This window comes from Lasioglossum baleicum, chromosome 14 (assembly GCF_051020765.1).
Source record: "Lasioglossum baleicum chromosome 14, iyLasBale1, whole genome shotgun sequence".
Lineage (NCBI taxonomy): Eukaryota > Metazoa > Arthropoda > Insecta > Hymenoptera > Halictidae > Lasioglossum > Lasioglossum baleicum.
In genome coordinates, this window is record NC_134942.1 from 9,748,656 (window position 1) to 9,766,122 (window position 17,467).

Here is a 17,467-nt window from a genome sequence, read left to right on the forward strand (position 1 = left end):
CAGTTCCTAGTTGGCAAATCTGTATACATTTCCGAAGGGGCGCAATGTATCCAAATATTATAAGAGCGAAGAACAGAAAAAGATGTTGCTCGAGTATGTGTTAATAATGGATAATTTCGATTGGTGTGGGTTTATCGGTGATCGTATCGTATCGAGCAGATATCGTGGAAAAAAGGGATGAGAACACGATCCCAGGTATTTCGACGGTGAACGGGACATAGGTGACACACGGTCGACGCCAGAACGCTGCCATGTGCGGTTGACTTCCTCTTCCTGTGTCCACATCGGAACTACGTAGTCAGGTGTCCGGCCTGACGGCCGCGATTATGCCGACATTCGATAGTCGGATACAGCCCTGGGTCGTGAGAGGAACTTTGCGCCGGAAAAAAATTCGGTGGCCATTCCACCTTGTTTCCATCCCGCGTTCCGGAAGCGCGCTTCTCTGCTTCTTCTCGTAACATGCTTGTTACTCTAAATGACAAAATCATATTTTTCAATTTAAATCGAAATTCAAATCCAACTCTCAGCACGATGATCGAAAATGATCGGATCACTGTAAAGCACCGGTACCGAATCGTCGATGCACACCGGTGAAACCACGCGTGGCCGATGCACGTGTTGCACTCTAATATCTGTTTGCAATGTTTGCATGCAATTTGCGGGTCCGAAATCGTTTCGTTCGGATATCCAGATAGCGTTCTATGGCAACCGGCCTTACCCTCTCGAAGCCACACCTGTGTTTGCTCGCACCTGAAATCAAAGAGGCGATTACATCGTTTCAAACGCGCATCGTACGCGCATCCGCTTCGATCACGTGTGCACGTTGCATCGTCGGATGACCGGTAAATACCTCTTCCTTAAATACTTTCGGCAAACATCGGGGTCGACGTGGAAATACGATACCGGTTCGACGTTTTTAAAACCCGTGTGTAATTACATTAAATCCACCAATTAACAATTTTCTTTATTCTATGAGAGAATCGCATCCTTATATTTAATTTGGAAAGTACCCAGCTAGCGATCATCAAAAATGTCTGCGAGATCGTGGATCTCGTAAATCTAGAATCGACGAAACGGCTGCAAATACCTCTCCCTTGAAACCCATGTGTATAATTACTAGATTGCGGATCTTTATGCAAAATAAAAAGTGTCTGTATCGATTGCAAGAAATAGAAACTAAATTGAATGTTACTTCTTCCCTTAACGATTTCGGTAGAGTGGAAATCATATATTGACATGATCAATTTTTAAAATGCTTCTACAATTTTGAATTTCATCTGCTCAATTTTTCTATAAATGCATAAAGATCCGCAGTCCAGTAATTACTTTAAATCCACCAATTAACAATTTTTTTTATTCGAACGTTCTATGAGAAAATTGCATCCTTATAATTAATTTAAAAAATTCTCAGCCAGCGATCATGGAAAATGTCTGCGAATCGACGTATAACCATAAAGTTAAATACGAGAACGATTCAGGCATGAAGTGACGCGCAGGGGAACGATGATCGTCACCGAGTTGAGTGATTAACCATCGCGATGGGATGACAGTGACGGTATTGTTCGCGATCAAACGATCGTCCCACACCGGTCCCATCTTCCATCTCCCTGCGCCGAAAGTGATTGCCCATCGGATAATCTTCGGCGGTTAGATAAATCCCCTCTTTGAACGATGGAGATGTTACCAAATACGTCACGGCCGCTTAATTACGTTTGCGGCGTACCACTTCTTGCGGCAGGGGCAAGGTCGCGGCTATTCCAGAATCCGTGTAATCGTAACACGGGACGGTGTCTTGCGGTTTTCCATTCGGAAAGCCGCGAAAAAGATCGCGCTTCCCTTTTGTCGCTTTTTATTCGGCGAGAGCGGTGACTTTCGATAGATACAGCCAACTCCGTTAACCCTTTTGCACTCGGAGCTATTTCAACTCGAAAATGAAGCATCTCTTCCGACCTACATAGAATATTTCCATTCGTTATGATTTTTATAATTGTATTGATATGTGAAATTGGTATAATACCTCATATAATGCCTAAATGTTTCGTAAGTGATTAGTAGACTGCGGATGTTTATACAATTTTCAATTTTTGTAAGCAAATTTTGAGAAAGTGGAAACAAATGAAATCTGATTTTCTGTGGTAGTAGCCCTTTTAGATCAGAAATAAATTAAAATCGTACCAAATTCTGTCATATTTTATATCCCAGCATTTTTTGAACATTTTCAAAACCGATAATTACATAAAGATCCGCAGTCTAGTGATTAGATACAGACATATTTAATAATCCAAACAATTTTCAGTGGCGCCTCAGAGTCACCATTTGAGCGCTAAGGGTTAAAAAAAGGTTGGACACGTATATTTTGCAAACGTATAAAATCCGTACCGAATTACACGTCCAAGAGGCTTGTCGAACCGTCTTCTGCCGGATTGTTTGTTCAAAAGCAAGCAACGATCGTTGTTATTCTTCCGCGGAGTGTTTTCGCAAGCATCGCGCGCGTATTCGAGGACATATCCGGTTTCGTTATTTCGAAAAAGGGGTTGAAGGAGCCGGCGCGACTTCGAGCCAGCATCTGCTTGGCTAAGAAAATACAGTCTGCAAGAGTCGTCGGGATGATTAGCGAGAGGATAGCCTCGCGCCCCCGGTTCGTAACAGTTTCTCGGGGATTAAAACCTCGTCCACGTAGCATCCCCTCGGCCCCTGTCCTGCTCGTTCGAAATAGCCGATTGAATTACACGCGGCGCGTGCCAGCCGGCCGCCACCGTCACCGCACACGGCCACCATCTCTCCGGAATAAAGAACGTAATAACTCGCCATCCGATCGCTATCTTGTCATCCGATGGGATTTGCGAAAGAACGAGCTGCATATATCCGCATTTGCAAATCTGCACGTTCCCTACGAGCCGGTGCGGTCCCGGAACACGGTCATCCTGCCGCCATTTTGTCGGTTCCTTTATCCTGACACGTTCTCTCGGTTACAAGTGACAACTCGTATTATCTTTCACACTGTGCGCAGTTTCTGTAAAATACAGGTAGAAGGAACAAATTTTCTTTTTAGCAGATTTATGCACGATGCATGAATTCCTGTTTCACGTCCTTTTCTTTGTTGCAAATGAGGCATAGATGTTTTGTCTTGCAGAAAGATCCGCGGTCTACTTAACGCTAGACTGCGGATCTTTTTGCAAAATAAAGAATTTGAAACCAAATTGAATAGTATTTCTCTCCTTAATGATTTTAACAGACATCCACAATCTGACAGTTCACTTAAAAACAGTAAAATTAATTTTATGCACTCTCTCTTCGTTGTTTAAAGTCATAGTAGAATGCATAATTTTCAGAGAATCCGTGACTTTCTTCTGCTAAACTGTTTTAATAATTGGGTACGTCGCATTTGATAAAACTTTCGAACAAGGAAGGCAAGCAACGAGACAAATGCTGGTAGCGAACGTGTTAATAGAGGAGGAATCATACATCGGAGTCATCAATTTTTTAAATTTTTGTATATTAAAATCCGCCGTCTACTTATCACACTAGAATATTCATGAAGATAGAAATATTTTTGATAAGGACTAACGTAAAAGTTTTCATGTGGATGTATAAAGATCCTTAGGCAATTAGCGCCGCAACGACCGGTGACGCCACAATGGCGCGAATTTCAGCGGTTAGTGGCCACTCTGACGTCAATTGTTTTGTCGCCACATTGCGGCATCCCAAGATTAGGTTTCTACTATTAGACTATCGCTACGCACGTAATAGATTCAATCATTCTTGTAATGGAATATTCAGCATTAAATTCCATTTTACCGAAGATCATATATTTACACATTTACTGTAATATTCTCGAGTATCATTGATTACCATTGAATAACTATTCTTGTATAGCTTATGTCGCGATCGCTAATTTGATTAACTAATCACTCGATATCCTGCCATTGTTTTTTCAAATGACACGGAATAATTCTGAAGATACGTCGCACGTCGAGCATTACCGTCTAATAACGATTATTGTTCACAATCAATTAACAATTTTTTCATTCCTGTGACACTAATTCTTTGAATGTTCAAGTCAATCTCAATAATCCGAATGCACTGAAACGTACGCTTTTGAGTATGTAAGTGTCAGACTGTGGGCTTGTAAATAAATTCAAGTGGCGACGGAAAACATTTTAACGATTGAAAAAGTATATTTCTTGTTGCACACAAAAAGCGTCGCGAGATGCTGGAAATTTTCTTGCATATCCGTCACTATTAGCATACCAATGCATAGTATTTTTCTACGTACTGTATACAAATGCAAATAGAGATCGTGTTGTAACTTAGTTCAGTGGGAGCATGAATTCATTTATAAGAGACTTCATATAAGAGAGTTCATGTATTTTATAATCAAAGCGAATCAAATCACTTTTAATATCTTTTCGATAGCGGTTGTAATAATGTTACAAGATTCTATTTAAAACCTTCAATTTTCTTTCACCGCGCATTCGGTTCCGTATTTCAAGCGACTGACACATTTTATCTATGCTAAACAACACGATAAGAAACAAAGGACAACCATGAATTGCAAATTTTGCAACAAGCGAATTAATCAGTTCTAACCCAATTGTTTAACGACTATAATTACAGAACCTTTCTCCGAGCGGTCTCTTATTTTATCCTCGACCATTAACAAGCCCAAGGGGTGGTATTTTTCATAGTTCATCTACATGAAATTGTTTACAGAAAATCGGAGTAAGCGAAGAGGCCAGTGTCGGAGAAACAAAAACAACTTTTCCCAAATTGTTCTCTTATTTTTCCTTAACCCCGCGCTAAGGGGGTAGCGTTTCGAACAGCGGAGGATGTGATTGAAGTTTTTGATTAACGTTTCTTTTTTATTTATATTGTTGAATAGAATCGGGGTAAATGATGAGGCCAGTATCGGAGAAACAGGCAATTGCGCCAGCATTCTGGAATTGCTTTAAAGCATTAGCTCGAACGTTGCACAGAGGTATACAACCCCCCAAGATGGCTGCTCCCGGGCGTATCGACGTTTGGCGTTTGCAGGGTTTCCCAGAGGTAAGCTCATCGGAAATTGTGGGTCTTCCCTCCCCTGGCATCGCCCCCGCCGCTTTTGCTGGCCCTTCAAAACAAAGAAACACACGTAATTAAATTTTTGTCCGGCACAAATTAATGTGCGTGTCATGGCGGGCACCGGTGGCCGCAGCTGCAACCACCGACAGAGAAAGTTTAATCCACATTCCGACTTTTTCAAACGAGCTTCTCTCTGTGACCGTCCTCCCTTTTCTTTCCTATATTTTCGCCCTTTCCAAAACCCATTCTTTTCTCTCTCAATTTCACACTTATTCAAAAAAATCCATTTACTTATTATATATTCGCCTATTTTTATTCTCTGAAATTTTATCAGCCATTAATCATTGTTTTGCTCTTAATCTGCGAGTTTTTTTCCATAAATCGATAACGAAAGAATTCTTTGTTTCGATAGAGATATCTCGTATTGTTTTGTTCGAATTTTCCATTTCGAATTATCAATCTCACAATTTCAATGATTTATCAGATTTGCAAATTTTAATCTCGCTTCTTTCGGTACGGAATTTGAGATGGGTGACTAAACTTCTGCGAGGTACTGTATCTTTTGTTTTTATACATTGTTATCTATCTGACGCCTACGTATGTTATCTTTCTACAACGTAGTATTAGATAAGAGGTAATATTGTATATAAGTAATCATATTCTTTTAAGAAAGTTCGTTTATTGAATGTAGATAGCGAACAAGAAATTCTATAGTGCGGAAACTATACTAACATAAATTATAAGGATATTATTAAATAATCGAGCGTTAACAAGCATATTGTTATATGTACATTATCAATCTTTCAAAATTGACCAACATTGTAACCAATTCTTCCAATCGTGGGATATTTCCGTCGGAATTTATTAACACATTTTTTGGTTCTGTCAAATGGATTATAAAGAAAAACTGTTTTTTATATTTGTCGCTTTATTCCATACCAAAAATTTGTTACAATTTCCTTCATCGAGAATCTTTCCGATAAACGCAATCTTCCGTGAATATATAAAAATAGTTTCGTTGAAGCAATATGATTGTACATATCACAATGAAATTTTCGAAGACCTACAAGACCACAGTTTCGTTCGGTTCGAATGTCTTCGCTTACTATAATATAAAAATAACATTTAGTGCGTGTTCACACAACGTTTTATTTCACTACGTATCATTAAATAGCATGTGTTCCACATATAAAAATAGAGTATTCAACTAGACATTGCTGTAAACCTCTGTACAAAATACATTTTCAGAAAATTATTTACAAATTTGCGTCGGTTTTCTACATGAATTCACTAAAAAAAGAACATCTCTCCAAGTGTTTAACTAATTCCAACTCTTGATTCCTCCGGGTGTATAACGTGAAGTTCCTGCAAAACGCAAACATAACACGTTACAAACTATCGCGAAATAAGTCGAAATTATATACATTTCAATCAGAAAAATCCCACAAATAAGTTTGCGAATTTATCTTGTTCATGGTACTTTCGCCAACTTATTTGTGACATTATTCTCTCATTAAAATGACTGATTAAGGGGGTAAACTCGTTTCTAGAAATAATGCGAAGATGGGGTTTTCAAAAATTTCTCAGGGTTCTTTAAAAATTAGAAAATATAAGAAAATAATAATTAAAATTTACATGTTCTCTACATTAGAAAAAATTAGTAAGTACCATATTTATTTGATAATATAGATCTCTTACGCTGCTAAATAATGCAAATTACGCCTCGTAAACGTAAAAATAGAACTTTTGAGGGCGACTGCGGCCAAGATTGATCTTTTGTCTAACGTTTTGACTACTGAAAAACCCCATAATTTGCATTATCAAAAAATAAGACGTCGCATCCGCAACCTTGCAGTCCTGGAAACGAGTCTACCTCCTTAAATCATGGCCGTTACCTGTAATATCTTATAGTGGCCTCCTTTCACATCATCGTGTTCCTGATTCTGCTCGGGGGCCTGATTAATCAGAAGCGTTGGATTTTCCGCGTCGAGCGGACCGAAAGCCCAGCCTCCTTCCCCGTCGAAGCGTAACAACAGTTTATGGTATTTCGCGAGCGAGGCCACGCGATGGGTAATCGTCAGCAGCGTGATGCCTTTCTTTTTGGCTGTCTCGTAGATGATTCCTTCAGCTTCGAGGCTAACTGCGCTGGTGCACTCGTCTAGCAGCGCATACTGTGGCGCATGATAGAACAACCTAGTCATAGCTAGCCTCTGTTTTTCACCACCCGACAGAGTCGAATCCCAGTCACCCATCGCGTCTAGTCCTTCCGGTTCCCTTTCCGCCAATCCTCGAAGATCAACGTCCCCCAACAACTTGAGCAGCTCTTCGTCGGAACATTCCTCTGTCTGCGACTCCGCAGGGTAGATGATTTGATCCCGCAAACAACCTACCGTCATGTAAGGTTTCTGTGGAATATAAAATAACGCCGGCCTTCCACAGTAATTCTCCGGTGGCCTGATCAACGTGCCACCGTAAACTGGCCACAGGCCAGAGATTATGCGGAACAGCGAGCTCTTTCCGCATCCGTTCGGTCCAGTAATCAATATGTGATCGCCGGGCTTTATCTGCGGAAACGAACACAGTTGGTGTGATTATCGGAAGTTTCGCATAGACGTCAGGCTACTTACATGGATCGATAGTCTGGGCACGATGACTTCGCAATTCGGCGTCACTATCGGCACGTCGATTAAGCTTATACTGCCATCTGTACTCTCTTGCACGATTCCTGCGAAACAATTTGTTATAAATATGTGTTCTCACTTTAGGATAACCAGTCTACGAATTTTAAGAAAGTCGGATCAGATAAAATCCTATTTCCATTGGCTTTTGTAGAACGATAGTAAATCAAAATCGTACTAAATCCTGTCGAATTTGATAGTCCAACATTTTTTGACAATTTTTATAATGCACAAGTGCACAAATATCCGTTTCCAACCTTTATGCTACTACGACTCCCCGAAAAAGGAAGTTTTTTTCGACGCCCTCCTACCTTTCATATTTTTAATAGATGTAATGATACAGACGCGTTTTAAAAATTGTTAAGTTCTGTTTACTTGTAGATATTATGGTATTATGGTATAACTCACCTTTGATCACCGGCGCTCCATCCTTCAGTTCGATTACTCTGTCTATCGCATTGATCGCGTTGCCATTCGCAATTTTGACAGGACTATTAACAATATTTCTTCTATATTTACACAGTGCGGCGTCTTTAAATACGTCTAACATCTCGCTGACTCGTGCCGCGTACCCCGCCAGTGCTACTAATTCCTACAGTCAAACACAGAACACCATAATCATACATTTCCATACAATGTGTTTAGCATTGACCCGTTGCGCAACGGATTCGTTAAAACTTAATTCTCTTACTTTATACGACGACATGAGTCTTTCCACGGCGTCCGCGCCAGAACTTAACAGATTTTTCGAAGTCGTCAAATATCTAGTTCTTTCGCTTACTCCACCTATTTTACAGAAATATAGTTTTCATAATAACGTGTGTCATTGTTCAACGTTCCTCGACTGTTATCAAGTCGCGAATACGTACCGTCACCGTCTTCAGTGATAAGCGAAGGTCTAGAAGTGACTGCGGTATAAAGAACTGGCATTGCGATAACGAGAAGTCCAGTGCCAGACCACACGTATTTCATGAGCAGCTGTTCCAGCATCACGTACCACAGCTTCAACGTCAACACTCTTCTCAGATGGGAGACAAGAGACTTGTACGCGGTTGTTAGATACCGATGTTCTGTACAGTGTCCACCGTAAAATGCGATTTCCTCCGCATGGGCACTTATGCGAGCATGAGCCTCTCTTAACCGTCCACGCCTCGAAGCTTCCTCTGCGACCAGCTGACCGAACTTTGGAGATGTCAGACGTAGAATTTGACCAGTCACCGCTATCACCGCGGACGCCAGTAGCGGACCTGAGAAAATTACAAAATTAAAGTTAAAATTACAGTTGTAGGTTTTGCACTCGAAATTCACTCTTTTGCAAATCAATTTCACCCATTAAGAACATTTAAAATTAATTATTCATCTATATTTAGGTGAAATTATATATTTATTTAGACACACGTGGATGGTGTCATTGCTGAGAAATTTCCCAACAGTTTTGAATTTCATCTACTCAATGTTCCTATAAATGCATAAAGATAGTAACTACTTTTAAATAAGTGTTTGATGCACATCTTCGCAAAAGGGTGTACTCGACTTGCAAAAATGGTCGCCTTACCTTGCATTCGTTTGGCTCCCATCTTAGATGAGAAAGACATAAGCGCTATGCCGACCAAGGCGCAATCCAGCAAGGGCTTGGTCAAACTCGAGTATAAATGTGCTACAGAACCCGCAAGTTCAGACAAATCGTCTGTCAGTCTTTGCTCGGCACCTCCAAGTCTATTGTCTAACGCAGATACTCTATAATAGGTTTGCTGACTCAGATACATCTTGTAAGCATGCTCCACCAGGCGTCCCCTTTAAAAACGAAGAAGAGATTCATTAAATTTCCATACATAAAAGACTGACTTTTCTATATCAGTCTCAGAAGATCCTCTTTCTTATTCATCAGTAGGCAACAGATTTGATCCATTTTTACAACAAGAATGATTAGATGTAATTTAAAACAGTAAAAACATTAGAAGAATTTATCACTTCAGTTTGTCGCAATCCAAGAAAAAACATTTTTCCTTAGCATAAACATACGCCGTCTACTCATTAGCGTATCAAAGATCATTGTACGCGACGACGCACAAAAGATAAGAACGCTCATCGATAGACAGCGCATCTTTATGCAAAATAAAAATGTTCTATCGGAATTGCCAAAAACTGGAGTGAAATAGTTTGAACCGTTTTAAATTACACTTATTCATATTTGTCATAAATGCATAAAATCCGCTGTCTACTCATCAGCAATCTATGCGTTCAAAATTCCCACGCGATGACGAGTCGATCCACAGCAATGGTTACCAAACAAAGCGGATCACCGGGTGAAAAAATATCCGAAGAAATGCGAGCGAGTCTCGAGTAGACGCGCAAACAGGGTTCAGCAAAGATAGATGCAGTTTATTCCCGACTGTGGAAGCATAAAAACATGTTCTGCGTGCGGCGGAGTCGAGCAGGAAACGTGACACACGTTTATACAGCGTGGTTGTTACACAATAGAATCAGGTTCCCGAGGCACCTGCTAGAAGAAGGTGTCCTCACGTACCTAAAGCTAAGTGCAAGTCGACCCTCGAGATACCGAATGGCTGAATTGACGAAGGTCGCGGGTAGAGCAATGGCGAACCATCTCGCTAGCATCCAGAAGAATCCTTGTACATCTCTGAGCACGATCCTCTTGACGATCTGTCCCTCCAGAGTGGCGACGTAGACCGAGAGGAAGGTTCTCGTGAGCAGTATCAGAGTGGCGCACGTTAGAAGGCCGGCCTCTCGCGTTCTCCATCCTGGTACCATGATCTTCAGCAGCGCGATCAGCTGTTTGACGAACTGGCGGTCCAGGCCGAGGCTGGATTTGCTGCCGGCGGGTCTAACGGTAGTTCTTCCGTTAACGGCATTATTCTTACGGGTGGAATTCTTGCTGTTCCCTTGATGTTGCTTGCTCTCTTCTTCATTCTTCTTCTTCCTACTCTGTTGGTACTTCGCTATCCCGGAAGCGACCAACGGGTAGCCTATCTTCAGGAGATAGAGCGTCGTCACTAATCCAACGACGCCGCGCGTTAGCTTCTCCTGCTTGATGCCGTATTTGGTGGAAGTCTTGTCGATCAGCTTCGAGAACACGGACGACATCCTGCCGCCGTCGCCGCGTTCCCGTTTTCTGATGCGCAGATCACAGGCTCCCGCGAGAACCGTTCTACACCGAGTTTTGTCAGCGGAAACGGCTCTTCATGTTTGCCAGCACGAGTCTCTCTCTCTCTCTCCCTAGCTCGTTCTCGTTCGTTCTTCCCTGCCGTTCTTCTTTGTCTAACGTTGTATCACGCCGAACACCGACGGTGTTACGCACCCAACCAAGAAAAGAACCGCACAACTCGGCGAGGCGAAGCGATCCACGTAGACCGGCCACCAGCTGGCGACTGCTCGTTGTATGTTACGTCTCCCGTCCCCGTCGTCCGCCGCACACCGCCTCCGTTCTCTTTTGGGCCCTCTCCTCGCTGCCACAGGCAACAGGCAGCCGTGACTGGTTACTTGGTTAGAGTGGTTAGCTTGTCTGCCGCTGGACTTGGACCCGACAACCCGTACACGCACCGCACGTCATCCGTTTGTTTCCAATCTCTAACGTTCCTCTGTAAGGTAAAATTACCAATAGTTGAACTGTTCAGACAAATTCTGTGAATAATAGTTGACACTCCCGTTCATAACCGTCGGACGTTTATTCGGAATTTGATGCAGAGCTTTTGTTAGTGACCCTTTGGACACGGAGCTATCTGAACTCGAAAACTAAACCTCTCTTCCGACCTAGAATATTTTCCTCATATATGATTTGTGTTTTCATTTTATGCGTATCAAATCGATGCAATTTACTCATGCAATAATTTGAAATTTCAAAATAATTTTTAATAGCGTAACAATTATTTTACATTACTGACATATAGCAATATTTAGTGGTGCCTCAGATTCGCCATCAAAAATGGTACTTACTAATTTTTTCGAATGTAGAGAACATGTAAATCAAATCTGGCCAACATATCCTATATTTTCGAAATTTTAATTATGATTCCTTATATTTTCTAATCCAAATTCAAGTGGGATAAGTCTATAATCATTCCACAATGTCTCAATCCCTTTTTTCCAGCATTTATTCAAATAGGTTAGTATATTGCAACACATAAATCAAACACGGTTTATGGCATCAATAAATATACTTTATGGCCTAAGGTCCACTCCGACGAAAGGAAAACAAAAGCACGCAGTAGCTGCTCGACCCGTCTCCGATTTTAACGTACTTCTTCACGGTGCACAGTGTGATGAAAACAAATTCTCCACTACCGTCCGTTTAGTGTCGAACACGTTGAATACTCGAGTGACTCATAGCACGCATCGCGCGGTAATGTAATCGTACTCGACCGTTCGTATCGCTCTGTTATTCAGACGCCTAACCGGAAGATCGCGCGACTCGTCGATCGAGATGGCCGCACTAGTGAAACCGAACTGTAGGGTACGGATTGCTTTACACTAGGGTTGTGAACCGTTCGAGCTATACAGTCAACGACGACGTCAGTCGAACTCTGCGAAGTACAGTCGATTCGAAAAGTCGCCGGGATCGTTAATAATACCTTAGTGCAAAAATAATTTTTACAGGTAATTTCAGGGTAATTGTCCCAGCAGTCGCTCATTCGAGCCGTTCTTCACAAGCCGAAGATATCAACTTTTAGTTTTTACTATGTACATATTTTCAGAAGGGCTCACTACTTCGGATAGATCAATTAGATAGATATAACGACAGTATATGTATAATCGTATTTTTATTTTATATCATATAATTGTGTAAAGATTCATATGTCATTTTTACAAAATATGTTTATGGCTAATGGACAAGACGTTTCAAGACGAGACAAAATTCGAGCCGAAGGGATCAACTATTATTTTTAGAAAGACTGACTACTGCGGATAGATCAATTTAACAAGTTATATTTTATTGGAAATCAATACATGGAGACATTCAATATCAAATGAGACGGCCATGCTTCGATCATCATTTTTATGAGATTGGTTATCTAAGGTCAAAATAGAAACATGACATCGTGCGAAACCTTGTTTGTTTATTGTCACGTGATATTGGCACGTTATCTGCAGATTGTTGTTCAACACTCTTTTGCAAATATTTGTCATCCGATTTTTTAATTTGTTAACCAACTCATTCCATCTAGTAAAATATTATTGAGAAAAATGAGTAGGTTAACTGATTTACAAGAAAATGTGCTAGCCTATAGAAATGTTTGAACAGACAGTAGTCGTGTTTATTGATCAGTTGGTCTAGTTTTGGCTCTAAAACGGCTTTCAATTTTCTTGGCACGGATGCAGTGACTCTGCAGCGAAAATTGCTAACATTTTTCGTGGCGCCAGAATTGTTGTCGCAGTCAATTTGAAGAAATAAGTTTTTCACTCCTTTAACGAAATCGGTCAACTCAATCGTTCGAACAATTCGAAGAAATTATAAAATCAAATAATAGTCAAATATTCAGAAATTAATTTTAACTTCGCAGAGTGAATTTGCAAGCAGAAAATTGCGCAACGGTTACCGCTCTATATACGCACGCTTCGCATATATAATTCATGCTTTTCTGTGTTTGCGGGAGATGGAAATTTTCCTTAATATTTCCTTGAATGATGTTCGAATAGTTAGCAATATTTGGTAAGGTATTTAAATTGTATACAATAGTATTCAGTACCAGAAAACCAGTTATCGTGTTTGATCAGATTTTATCAAACTATATTCTTAACCACGAACTACTTGTTAAAAAAATTAACTTGACGACCCGGCAACGCGTAAATCACTCGAAATCTTCATTTCTTTTGTGGCGTATCTTGTTACGGTGTCGAAGGACTCACGTGTCCACTGTCATCCATATATGGATGACGCAATTAACTCTCCAGGTTCATAAATAATTTTTTTCCTCTGGTGCTTTGCGTATAATAAATTTGAATATAATTGATTGTGGAGAATGACAGAAGAATGGCTGTAATAAGCATGCAATTTTCAATTTATTTTCAATAGTCAAGTTTCACAGACTTCAGTACAAAAAAGTGTATTAAATTGTATTAAATTGATACGAGGGACGGTGGAGGATGGGACGAACGATTTCGAGTTTGGCAAATTTTCTTCGTATTTCCGAGTCTATTGATAAGTTGTATCGCAGCTGGAATCGACAGCTTGCTCGAAACTGGGAACACATGGTGCATTTGTGGTTCAAAGTGCCGCTACTTAACTGTATCCGCAACCTTCCACTCCTCGCTCCGGAGATAAGATTATGCTTGCATGTGGATTGAGCATGTTATTAGACGTCTCGCGGATGTGTTCTTCCCGCGTGTGCGCATATTCAAGTTTCTTTGTCTTCTCGCACTCCCCTCTCTTCTTGTCTTTTTCCCCTTTCACCAGAAGTGTTGCATGGTTAAGGGCAAAATGTCACTGTCACACAGCCGAGTCCGGGGATTCTCGGGGCTTATGGTCGCTGGTGGCATCCAGCATTCTTATTTTAGGCGCAGACGTTGCGCACGACTTAACCCGATCCTCGCAGGCTGCTCTAACTAGCAGACATCATTATTGGAGAGGTCAAATATACATAGACAGCGGATTTTATGCATTTACAAATAGTAGAAGAATTTCAAAATACTGTTACATCATTCTCAATGTATTAAACATATTAGGAAAGAATAGAAAGCTCCAATTCACTCCAGTTCGTTGTGATTCAGGTAGAACATTTTAGCAATTCAAATAAAGCAGTTCGAACAAAGGCAGTAGAACGTAAATTTAAATTTCTGTATATTGTTATTAGACTGCGGATCTTTATCTATTTATGGCATCTCAGATTTTGCAAAAAATGCTAGATAATCAAATTTATTGGAGTATACACCGAAATACACGAGCACGCAGAGAAGGAAAGGTCTTTTGACCTGTGTCGAGTACCGCCATTTTATCTAAAGGGCCTACGGAGGAATAAATAAATATTTAAATTCAGTCAGTCCGAGCCAGCCTACCAAAAGATAGTCAGTAAGTATTTCAGACATTCGTATATAAACTGCCAGTATAAATATTGTGTTATATGTAAACCTTATTTATTCACACTTAAGCAATGTTTATTTCATTGTGTTCTATGTTATCTTCTCTACCGAAGCTTCTCTTCAACAACGTTTCTCGACGACGAATTAAAACATTATTGAACGCTCGGAGAAAAGAAGAAACAGTCATCGATTGTGTTTTACGATGTGTCACACTGACACGGTATGTCTGTGGACTTTGACGGCGATTTAAATACAATTCTCATTGCCATTCAAAAGTATCTTCATATTTTATTGTTGAAGTCAGCCCTGTAACGTATCGGATAAATAAAAAATGGACAGCAGCATAAAGGACACACAAAAATTGGTTATCACCAGAAAAAGCTGCTTTCCAGGCGACTACCATGCGAATAGAAACGTTTAACTGTCCATGATGCGAGGATGTAGACTTTTACTGACGCCAGAGTACATTGACCCTCGTTCCGTGAATTGTCTTCTAAACACTTTTTCCGAGAATTCAGAGAGCTCCTTATCTAGCTAGCTCGCTCTTCTTCTAGGTGTGCAAGTAGTCTAGATGTTGGAAGATATTGTAACTGAACGGTAGATCTCGACATTTCGCCGAGAGTCGGGACCACGTTATGTACATATGTATACGTTTACATTTGTACACTGCGCAGCTATTTTTGACAGTGTGGTCGATACAAGTAGAGAGTAAACAGTGACACGAGTGCGAGCAAAAAACTCGACAGAAATATGTCGCCTGTTTATCATTCGGTGGCGTTCGCTGGAAATTCGTAGAGTACTGGGTGGCTGAGAAATAATCCAACATCGTTGTTGCTTCGCGTATTTTTCAGGATATCAAGAAGTGCTCTAACAATTCTATTCACTGCGATATTCGAGATACGGTATTCGAAATACGAATCCATTAATATTCGGACGGATTAGAGCGATCAGTTTATTACACGTTGTGAAAAGAAACGTTTAGTTAGAGTAGAAAACAAGTTTTAGTATTTTCTCTGCAATTCGAACACAACGTGCAATTCTTTTAAAAAATTATGGTCGCGTTGTGTAGCAAACCAATTGTTCCAGCTTCTCAAAGAAGTTACAATCGGTATGGTCCAATATTATAAAAGTTATCGTCTTTCTAAGAGTGTCTAATAGCTAGTATAAGATGACTAATAGTAAGAAAATGCGATTTCAGAAGTCGGTTTAAGCGGAAATGTTATCCAATAGTAACAATGACGAATGGATCGTAAAAAATTGATCTTCGCTCTCATTGTCAGTCAATTCCTGAAGATGAATGTTTATCTGTAATGGTAAAGGTGACCATAACATTCGACCGTAACGTTAAAATTTAAGACGACAGCGACCTTGTCGACTATCAGTCGTCTCAAAATACAGCGTGATACTGCGGCTGCAATAACCTGAACTTCAAACGTTTTCTAATAGACGTTTCTCGCGGCGAGCAGATAGCGAAATGTGAGCTGCAACAAGGTCAGTGCTCTGCTCTGATTCGCATTAGGTGACCGAGCGTCTTTCTGCTCTTGGCCTAATGCAGCTCGTGCTTCTTTTGGTGATTCAATGCTGCACTGAGGAGGGCAGCACTGAATTAACAGCTTATCTACCGGCGATGACTTGATGGCGATAGCTGACATGAAATGATCGGTACAAAACATAAAACGTATACATATACATAAAACGTTTCTTTAATTCTCTGAAGAAGAAGTATCTTTGCGTCGTGACATTAACTATGAGGTTTAATTAATTTAATTGGTCTTTCTCATCTACATCATCGACAGTGATTTGCATTAATTGGTAAATGTTTTCAGGACAACGCGGCAGGACATTGGATTTCAGATTGAATTGAAATGAAAACTTGCAAACGACAGATTGTTTCAGCACGAAAATTACTGTATATCGTCACTGTTTCAAAACTATTCCACGAGATAGCATTCCACGGATACGGCAGAAGGAAACATTCTAAACGCGTATTTTGCAATCTCACGTGGTCCGAAAAAAACTTAATTATCATTTATTTCCTCCAGGTGCAAAAAAAAACACGTTAGGATCGCGGTTCGGAGCAGGTCTCTGTCGGCAAAAAGCTCGTTTAATCCTACTTTTTTCGACAGTCTCAGACGAGTTGATCGACCATATCGCAAATAAGCACGTCAGCCTTATAACAAAAAGATGTTTAATACTAGATTTACGGGTCCCGTCAAAATGACGGGTCTTAACAAATTTTAAGTTACGATTATTGAGATTGTGGAGATGATCCACGAGGAGGTTATTCAAGAAACTTATTTCCTTGGGTAGAAATTACGGAAAATTCTTAAACATTTTAAAAATAATGTGTGAACACTCTAACCCGGTCAAAATGACGAGTCTTAATATGTTTAAGAAATCTTACACATTACATAAAATTCTTGTCCATTTAAAATAATGTGTAAAACCTCTAACCCATTAACATTGACTTCCAGGCTGCAAGAAAATAGATGTTTCTCCATTGAAATTTCAATTTTTACCAGCCAGGAAGATTACATGGAGTATTGTGAAAGGTGGCAATCAACATGGGTCCAAAGAATTAATGTGCAGACCATGCGTCGAGGATCAGAAAGAAAGAGGCGACAATGAACCCGTTAACATTGATTTGTAGGCTCCAGGTTGAAATCCCCGGTAGAATACCGGTCCAGCCATTA

The 17,467-nt window shown here is 40.4% G+C and overlaps 2 protein-coding genes across 7 annotated transcripts in view; one reads left to right on the forward strand and one right to left on the reverse strand.

Annotated features, from left to right (window-relative positions):
• Ctbp (C-terminal binding protein) overlaps nucleotides 1-7,123 on the forward strand; it is a 47,811-nt gene extending 40,688 nt beyond the window's left edge. Inside the window, exon 8 of the mRNA XM_076437744.1 lies at nucleotides 4,883-7,123. Coding sequence (XP_076293859.1) covers nucleotides 4,883-4,952 — 70 coding nt within the window. The 3' untranslated portion in view covers nucleotides 4,953-7,123. The remainder of the gene's footprint in view (nucleotides 1-4,882) is intronic.
• Nucleotides 6,287-12,199, reverse strand: Abcd (ATP binding cassette subfamily D). 6 transcript variants are annotated; one of them, XM_076437709.1, is made up of 9 exons: nucleotides 11,999-12,199; nucleotides 10,267-11,338; nucleotides 9,295-9,533; nucleotides 8,609-8,986; nucleotides 8,431-8,525; nucleotides 8,148-8,331; nucleotides 7,689-7,786; nucleotides 6,957-7,625; nucleotides 6,287-6,426 (listed from the first exon to the last, which is right to left on the reverse strand). In XM_076437709.1, the coding sequence occupies exons 2-9, from the start codon at nucleotides 10,842-10,844 to the stop codon at nucleotides 6,379-6,381; spliced, it is 2,289 nt and encodes a 762-aa protein (XP_076293824.1). In that variant the 5' UTR covers nucleotides 10,845-11,338; nucleotides 11,999-12,199; the 3' UTR covers nucleotides 6,287-6,378. The 6 variants fall into 6 exon arrangements, with proteins under 6 accessions (XP_076293824.1, XP_076293827.1, XP_076293828.1 ...); XM_076437712.1 differs by having other exon boundaries at nucleotides 10,267-11,510; XM_076437713.1 differs by having other exon boundaries at nucleotides 11,918-12,199.
• Between the last annotated feature and the right edge of the window lie 5,268 nt (nucleotides 12,200-17,467).